General features: G+C 42.4%; 1 protein-coding gene across 1 annotated transcript; it reads left to right on the top strand.

Moving 5' to 3' along the window:
• Positions 1-5,187: 5,187 nt before the first annotated feature.
• On the top strand, positions 5,188-8,111 carry FIBIN (fin bud initiation factor homolog). The gene has a single exon (XM_068555535.1). It carries the CDS (start codon positions 5,691-5,693, stop codon positions 6,324-6,326), a length of 636 nt encoding a protein of 211 aa, XP_068411636.1. The 5' UTR covers positions 5,188-5,690; the 3' UTR covers positions 6,327-8,111.
• Positions 8,112-9,650: the final 1,539 nt, after the last annotated feature.

Here is a 9,650-nt window from a genome sequence, read left to right on the forward strand (position 1 = left end):
CTAGCTCTTTCCTCTATGATTAGCATAGACTGTGTTGGTGGGTGAAATGGGTGGATAGGATCACAGACTCCTTGAATGTGGTAGTGACAATAAAATAAGTGCTTATAGTCTTTTCTTTGAGAGTATTTTCTAACCTAGCTGCAAATAAGAAATATTTGCATTATTGTAGAATCTATTTCACAACCTACATCCTCATTTCCTGTTTGGCAGTTCTACAATATTTCTAATAGCTTTTTTTTCTGGAAAGTATGGTAGAGATACCTAATGTTCTTCCACATCTGGTTTTCCTCTCCTTCTGGGCATGTGAAAGAATTAGACTCCCCTTCCCTTTGCACCAAGGCAGGGTCATGTCACTGGCCAATAGGCAGTGTGCAAAGTGGCACGTGTCACTTCTGAGCCAAAGCATTTAAGTGCAGCACGTGTCTCTCTGGAGCCCTCTTCCCCTGCCACGTTAACCAAGGAGGTCTCATGTTGTAAATGGTCAGGTAGAGTTGCCACATAGAGGAGACTTACTGAGTCACCTTGAGCTGCAGTAGACTTGAATTTGGTGCTAACATTTAGTGATGTTTGTTACCACAGCATATCATGCCTATTCTGACTAATAGAGAAAGATGGGAGAACTAATCACTCTCTTCACACATTATACTTATTTCCTTGTAACCATTCTAATTATGATTTCATAGGTGAGTTTATTGCCTATTTTTTAATAAATTTATTTACTTTATTTTGTTATTTATTTTTGGCCGCATTGGGTCTTTGTTGCTGCGCACAGGCTTTCTCTAGTTGTGGCAAACGGGGGCTACTCTTCATTGTGGTGCGCAGGCTTCTCATTGCGGTGTCTTCTCTTGTTGCGGAACGTGGGCTCTAAGCATGTGGACTTCGGTAGTTGTGGCACGTGGGCTCAGTAGTTGTGGCTCAAGGGCTCTAGAGTACAGGCTCAGTAGTTGTGGTGCATGGGCTTAGTTGCTCCACGGCATGTGGGATCTTCCCGGACCAGGACTCAAATCCGTGTCCCCTGCACTGACAGGCAGATCCTTAACCACTGTGCCACCAGGGAAGCCCTATTGCCTAATTTTGATGGGAACTTTGTGTGATTGTTCTTGTTAATTAACTCTCCTCTGCCCCAACCAATGTTCTTAAAGTAAATAATAATGACCATTTCATTGAGTTAATGTGACAAATAGTTGACTAGAAATCAAAATGTATTCCACTCTCTTCCTTCTTTTCTTCCTTCTGTCTTTTCTTCCTTCCTTCCTTGCTACCTTCCTCATTCCCTACTTCTCTCTTTTCTTTCTCATCCATTTCTATTCCTCTCTCCTTCCCACCCTTTGTAAACAATGGCTGCTCAATCAAAGCTATTGACATGTTAATTGATCACATAATCCCCAAAGTGCTAAATACTGTGTCCTTCTCATTTTCCCCCCTTTCTTTTTTCCCCTCTTCTCCCACCCCAGGACCCCTATTCTGGTCCAGGCTAATTCCCTTTGTTCATTTATCTTCTTTGACATGGTCCAGGGATGAATTCAACCTGACAGTTTTGGGGGGATTTGGGGAGCCTCCACTTCCCAGAGGCTCCTTTTGGGTTAGAAACCAAATATAGTCTAAAAGACTATACAGTGGAACCTAATCTCCCCAACCTTTCTTATACTTAATGCATACAAGGCCCTTTTCTATAAAAGTTCTACCATTACCATAATCAGAAACAGTCAGAGGATCACAAAAAATGCTGTCAGGGGTAAGTCACAGAGCTTAAGATAGCTTACAGGTCTTTAGGCTCAGGGTGCCAACCTGAATTCCTCCTTCCTTCTCTGAAGTGTTAACTGGGCCAAAGGAGCAAGATTTTAAAGTGCACTGAAAAGGATAAGGGATAAGCAAGTTTTAAGCTAGCCAAACCTGCTGGCACTGCATAGCAAGGATTGCATATAAGAAGCTGGTATTGGGCAACGGTGTTCATCTACATGACATCTATATGACTCTGGCCCCTGCCCCTGAGGTCCTCCTTTATTCTTGAATTCACCCAGTTTCTGTCCCTCAACTTTGTCTCTAATCTTCAGCCCTAAACTCAACTGCTGTACCTTTCAGCAGGTGGTGCTTCTTGATTTTACTCTTCAAAGTCCTCTATGTGGCATGTCTGTGTTTACATGTGTCCTCTGGCTCCATTTATTTTAGACCAATCCTCAGAAGCCCACCTTAACTCTGATCCTGGTAGACCAGCCCAAGATGGAATTGGGCATATACGAAGAATGTATGAACAAATGTTTATAAAAAGTGAATGAAATGAAGTGTTTAAGGCAAACGGCTACAGCAGGCTGGAGCTGGCTGGCACTGGCTCATGAGAGCCAGTTTTTAGGTTTTCAGGAATTTTGCAAGTCAGTTGTTAAACATCGATCATGATTATTAAAAATTAAGTTATCTAAACTTACAATTAAATAAATTATACTAAATTAAAGGGAATGCATAAGTAAAACTCATCAGTTCTTAATGATTTTACTACATTTTACTATATTCTATGCTTTTGTGGTCATCTGTGTCTAATGTATCTGTATGATAGGAATGCTATATAATGATGTGTCGTTGCACATGTCATTCTAACTCTGCATTCAATGGCATCAGCCATGGTGAGAATATTTACCCCATGGAAATCAGCAAATGCTAGAAAGGGGGTTCTTTTCTCCCCTCAAGCCTACTGTTGAACGCTTACCAGCACAGCACTGCAATAGGGTACCAGTGTCTTTCAGAAGTGGATACTGAAGACAAAAGCATGGGGAAGGGGGAATATTTGCAGTTACTTCCCCAGAATCTTTTCGCACGCTGTCCCCTTGTTAAGCAGGTTCCTGTTTCCCAGCTATATAGTTTGCATGGTAACTTGTATTCGGCTGCAGAACTGGGTCCTTATTGTCTTAAGCCCACTGGCTATCCCAAACCTCTGACTCTGATCAGCCTGGTTCAAGGACGGATTCATCTTCTAAATCAGACCAACTGTGGCCACTGAGGCTGATCTGAAGGACCTGTATTTGAGCTACCAGGAAATCTAATCTGCCATTCCTGCTAGACATGAACAAAGAAGTCTGTAACCCACAGAAGACACTGGTAGCCATCTTGGAACCACAAATGAAAGAGACTGCCCAAGAATGAATATAAACTGAGGAAGTAGAATCAAAAAATGGTAAGAGAAAAACTAGATTCTGGACAGGTTTGGGGTGAAAACAATCTAATCTTAGACTTTCTGTAAGTCAAGGAATTTCCTTTGCCTTTAGTCTGATTAAATTGGACCTTCAGTTACTTGCACCAGAATGATTCCTTCCAGCTTCGTGACATGCGGTTTGTCTTTTAAAGGAGGTAACTGCAGGAAAAAGCAAATACTGTGTGTGTATGTACACATCTGACTCTTCAACCAAAGAGCAAGCTGTTTGGAGGCTGTAACTCTTTATTGCACACCTTTGTATCTGTAGCCAACTTAACACTGTGCCCTGCACATAGTAGGCGGCAAGTAGTAGTAAGTGCTTAAAATAGGCTTGTTTAGTTGAATTGGTTAGCAAGTCAGAGAAGGGATTGTGCAAGAAGTAGAGTGAATCAGAGTAAATTCCTCTTGCTTTTCTTGGCTGACTGGCCAATTTGAATCCATCTGTTGTCATTTGTCAAGGTGCCAGGGGAAAAGGAATGAAGCAATATGGCACTTGAGTCCAAGAGTCCAGTCTCTCAAATGGAGAAAGTTGGAGTTTTCTGCTGAAACACAGTGAAAATGTCATAGTCTTTAGTTAGCATAAACACTAAGAAAACTCATTTGACCTACGTTTTCACGATGCCAAGTATCTGGATAAAAATTAAAATGTGTGGTCAACATGTTCCTCAAAATCTATGCATGTGGCACCACATCGACAAATATCCAATTACGTAACTGGACTTCTCACTGTCTAGCTAGGGTTGTTTATGTCATTGAAAGTGATGGCAGCAAGTATGGCACTGTGGCGCTAAATGACACCAGTGCCTTATGATTCTGAGAGGGAGATAAGCATAAACACAGGCAAATCACATGAGTGTTTCAGGTACATTTCAAGGCAGAAAGAGGAAATAACCGTAGAGATAGGGATGCTGCCTGTTTTCCCACTCCTTCCCTGTCTTCTCCTCCACTACCCTATTCGACATACAATATCTCTTATTTATTTATATTAATTTTCTTTCCATGTCCCAGAATGTAAGCTCCAGGAAGTCAAGGATTTCTCTCTATTTTTGTTCACTGCTCTTTCTGTGAACAAAATAGACTCTGGCAAATGATAAACGCTCAATAAACATTCGATGAACAAATGAGATGGCCTGAAGGAGGGCAATATGCTAAGGAATTCATAAATCAAAAACTAAGATGGCCTGGTGAAAAAAATACTTTTTTTTCTAAATTAAATTAAAAGACCCAGTGACTTAATGAGTCCTGGCTGGCTGAACTGCAATCTTTGTGATAATAAATAATTTGTTTAACTTTCTATCCCTTGGGTTCTCCACCCAGAAAACTGGAGATAACAGTACCAGTCCCATGTTCTTCAAAAACTTTTAAGTGTCCCAAAAGAGGCAATAGCTGTAAAGGTGTTAGGTTAAAGATGCAATGGAGGAGCTTAGCAAGGATGGGCTTTCATGAAATTAAACAATTATCTCAGTTGCCCATTGACTTATTAAACTGGCAAAATTCCATTTATCAGCTTTTGTTCCTATACATACTAGCAACCATATGTTAATCAGTTTTCTATATTCCTATTTCTACCAGAGTACTGTTATTGTAAATTTAATTAACTAACCATCTCCAAACAAAACTGCAATTTCATACACTTCGAATTTTCCTTTAAAGCCATAAACTTTTTGATGCTAAAAATAGACATATCCACAGAATGCAATCTAACTGCCATTTATTTTATTGTTTTGGAAACAATTTTAAGTTGTGAAATGGCATTTCTCCAGGGTAATTACCCTTCCTCCCGATTCGTTAATAGCAAAACAGTCTTTCTGTTATGGGAATTCTATTCATCCTCTTCCCATTTTCTCCTTCAAGCTAAATTCTATTTTCCGGGGTCTCCTTACCAATCCTCAAAAAGAGACCCTGTACCTTTAATAGCACAGACCTGGTGAGAGGTTTCTTTCCAAACTTGTTCCCTGGCTTCCAAGTGACGAAACCAGCTGTAATTTGAGAGCAAAGAGATCCTCAGGATATCATTAGCCAAAGGAAAAGCTCCGCATTCCCACCCAGTCCAGGAGTTGAAATAGTATCAGAGGGCAAGAACCTTTCTCTCCAGCTACAGGCTCCATTTCCCAAGGAGCAACGGGGAGCTCAGAGAGCCAGAGTGGGGCAGCGGAGCCAGCCAGCGTCCAGCCAGAGAGCTGGAGGAGGGGTTCCCCATCCGTGCCGGGATCCCGTCGGGCGGGAGCCGGCTGAGTTCCAGCTACCCGAGCGAGCGCAGGAGCTCAGAGCGAGGGTGCATCCTGGGCTGCGGGCTGCGGCGGCTGCTCCCCGGGCTCTGGTGCCGCAGCCACATGAAGCCAGTTGGGGAGGGGGCGCCAGGGTGCAGCGAGGCTACTGGGACTGAGGCTGACGCCGTCTCAGGGAGGCGCTGACTCCCTAGGGGACCCCACCCCCCCGCCCCGCTTCCTCGCGCCTGGGCGAAGAGTCTTCTCCAGGGGTCCCCCCGTCATCCTGAATATCCAGGATGGTGTTCATGAAGTTCCTCTGGATGGGTTTTCTGTGCCACCTGTGTCAAGGCTATTTCGACGGCCCTCTCTATCCAGAGATGTCCAATGGGACTCTGCACCACTACTTTGTGCCCGACGGGGACTACGAGGAGAACGATGACCCCGAGAAGTGCCAGCTGCTCTTCAGGGTGAGTGACCACCGGCGCTGCTCTCAGGGGGAGGGGAGCCCCGCCAGCAGTCTGCTGAGCCTCACCCTGCGGGAGGAGTTCACCGTGCTGGGCCGCCAGGTGGAGGACGCGGGGCGCGTGCTGGAGGGCATCAGTAAGAGCATCTCCTACGACCTGGACGGGGAGGAGAGCTACGGCAAGTATCTGCGGCGGGAGTCCCACCAGATCGGGGATGCCTACTCCAACTCGGATAAGTCTCTCACTGAGCTGGAAAGCAAGTTCAAGCAGGGCCAGGAACAGGACAGCCGGCAAGACAGCAGGCTCGACGAGGACTTCTTGGGGATGCTGGTCCACACCAGGTCCCTGCTGAAGGAAACGCTCGACATCTCTGTGGGGCTCAGGGACAAATACGAGCTGCTGGCCCTCACCATCAGGAGCCACGGGACCCGGCTAGGTCGGCTGAAAAACGATTATCTTAAAGTGTAGGTGGAAGGGCAAACTTCCAGGGAGAGGGAATCAAATCAGACCCGTGGTGGAAGGTGGGGGACAGAGACGGGACTTTTTCCCATATACTTATTACTTTTTATAACCAGATTTGCACTTGGAGAGTCACCTGATGTGATCCTAACAAGAAAGAAGTGAGAGTTGAGTGGTTTTAGTTTTGTACACTATTTATGTGATTGCTATTGATTTGTCACCTGGAAAGAAGAATTTAAAACCATGTCTCCTGCCTTTCCTAGAAGGGCTTTATATCTCAGCAGAGACACCTGTTTCAGCCACATCTGAAAGGACACAGTTTGTGCAGTAGGGACTGTTTGATCTTCCTCATCCTGAAGATTATGTGAAAATACCTGGGGAGCATGTGCATAGCTCCTTTCTGCCTTCAGCCTTCTCCCCTGGGCTCTGAAAGCTGTCGAAGTCGCCTGTTTTTCAGATGAGGTCAGCGTGCCTGCCCGAGGATGGAAGTTGCCGGTTTCTTCTCCTTTTCCTTCTTATTTATTAACCGTGGTCTTTAGTTGTTTTCTTTTTGGTTTTGGATTTGGGTTTTTTGGTTTGTTTTTTTCCTTAAGTATTGGCTAGAAACTATGTGCAAATCACCTTTTGCAGGGAGATGTCTGCTGTGCCTCTGTGGGTGTGTGTAAGTTAAAGGGGTCACATTCAAGAAGTCGAAGGTTTGTGGTGATTATGCACTCCTGTGATATGCTGATTTGCTGTGTCTCTCATTGTGTGTCTGTGCCATCAGCACTCAAGTCCATTACAAAGAAGTAGGTAGATTGCCTTGACACACCCCCAAATGCCTGTGATTTAGGTTACCAGTGTATTCTTTCTCATTTAAGTGTTTTGCTTCTGTTTGCTTATTGAAAACTTGTACTTCAAGTAGAGGGAATTTTAATTCTCATAACTCCTTAACTAAGTTTTATTATTCAGCCAATAAATATGTTCTCATATAATACCTGCTTATTTTCTAATTTATATTCATAACTTTCATACTGCAAAGAGGAGCCAGTGCAAAAGGCAAGAGAAGGCTGGGATTGAGGCCAGTTTACTTAGAGTATATGATAAAGAAGGCAGAGGGATCGCTACGTATTTGGCAATCCTCCCTTCCCTGGCCACCCTTACCATCCTCAAAAGGAAAAAATAAAATCTAGGCTGTGCCAAAACTTGATCTCTGCTGGTCTGCCTAAAAACTCCAATTTTCTCTAGTTTTCCCCTAGAATTAATTGGAAAAGTTTATGGTAAGGCTCAGAGCTTATATGCCCTCAGAATGCAGAGGAAAGGCTCCATTCTAAGCTGTAGGAACTACAGTGATGTTTAATAACTTTGAAGACAGGTCTACGTTATTTCATTAATGATTTTTAAAATGGAAATGCACTTTATTTCATACCTTTTCCCTGCCAATCCTCACCCTTACCTTAAATATGCTTTCCTTTCATACATAGGCACACACACACACACACACTGGGAAATAAGTGTTCATAATCTATTCTTCAACAGGGAGCCATTTTTTCTCTCCCATGCACGAGGAATTCAGCTTTCTATTCCTCTGAAGTGTCCAATATCCTTCTATGACAATAGGGGAAACTGAGGCCCAGAAAGTGACTGATCCTCAGTTAGTTCTAACAGCACCAAGTCTCCTAGATTTAAGTATGGGACTTTCCCACACTGCTCTTTTCAAAGATGCTGAGAGATGAGAGGGAGTGGCCTGAGGCCTGAGGCTTTGCATAACTATTTCATTGTTTCAAATAAAAAGGAACAAAATATGGAATAATACTTCAGATAATCATTTGTCATTTCTTTTCAGCACCCAGTGGCCTGATTTTAGCCGCCTCTAGTGTATGGGGAGAAGACTGGTGTGTGGGAAAACGGTAAAGATCTTTTAAGAGGGTTTCCATCTTTATTCTATGAAAGATGAGGAAAAAAATAACAGCAGAGGCAAAGGAGATGATATTTGGTACCTAAATTATTGTAGTTTGTAGTCACAACCCTTCTTATCTCAAAACTTTCATATCACTCACTTCACAGTGATCACATCTAATCCACAGACGTATTAAATGTCATCTCCTTAATTTTCCCAGTTGTAATAAGAGGATATTAGACTCATGATATGGATGGAAAACTGATTTCCTCTTGATGCTGATTTCAATCAGTTGGGAATGGCTACATACAGTAGTACATCAAAAAGGATTTAAATGACACAGATGTAACGATTGCTGTACCCAATTAGAGATATCTTCCATGCGTGCAGGAAGGCGAGTGGTGACACATCTGCTACAAATTTGAAAACCCAAAAATAGATAATGTCTGAGGTTCTTTCCAGTGCTGACATTCTATGATTCCTACAAAACCAGAATGAAATTATCTGACATTGAATCATCCATTCAAGGCTAGATGTAATGCCAGTAATCTCACAGAGTCTAATGTAAATGGCCCCAGAGGGCAAATAGGAATTCCCAGGTGGGGAGAGCAAACCATCCTGGACTATCAACCCAGAGGCTAGTATCACAAGGAGTTTCCAAATCCTCCTATGACGGGGAGGAGCCCCACGCAGATCTTTCCTCTCTGCTTCCTTATTCTTACTAAGACTTTATTACTCACACAGTGACAAATTCTTTTTTTTTAAGTAGTGATTCTTTATTTTTTAGACCATGAAATATTTTAAGAATCTGAAGAAAACTATATGCTTTCTTCCCTGAGAAATCTACTTACAAGAACATTCATACAATGTAGGATAGTCTAGTCTTTCTTTAATAAATATTTGTCGATCACTCAATATGTGTCAGGCACTAGGTTAGGTTGTGGGTAATTCTGAGATATTACAAAGTGTTGGGACACCAACTAACTGAAAGTTTAAAAAAGCCTCTTAGGGTTTTATTTGGAGTAGGAGACATTTATTATTATTATTATTATTATTATTGTCATTGTTATTATTGTTATCAACAACAACAAAATATCCAACTTTTTTGAGAACTCAACTCAGCATTATTGGTGAGAGCCTGTGCTAAGAACTTTGCCAGGGTATTTCCCTTAATTCTAACAACAAACTGTGTGAGGAAAGTATTATATAAAAGGAATTATTATATGCCAAGGGCTTAGAATAGTACCTGACACAGAGTGAATCCTCAATAAATGTTAGTTGTTGCTTTACTGTATTTATTATTATCATTATTTTTATAACTGAGGCCCAGAAAGCCTAGGTAATTTTCCCAAGGTTAAAACAGTGATGTCTTATTTGCTTCACTATTCTCTCACTTTTGAAGCTGATGATTATCTAGTGGGATATATGATCAAATAAAAGAAGAATGTGGAGGG

The sequence above is a fragment of the Eschrichtius robustus genome, chromosome 11, assembly GCF_028021215.1.
Source record: "Eschrichtius robustus isolate mEscRob2 chromosome 11, mEscRob2.pri, whole genome shotgun sequence".
NCBI classification, from domain to species: Eukaryota; Metazoa; Chordata; class Mammalia; order Artiodactyla; family Eschrichtiidae; genus Eschrichtius; species Eschrichtius robustus.

Bases quoted from the DNA above. Each gene is read 5' to 3' on its own strand.
- FIBIN (XM_068555535.1), top strand. From the start codon at position 5,691: ATGGTGTTCATGAAGTTCCTCTGGATGGGTTTTCTGTGCCACCTGTGT.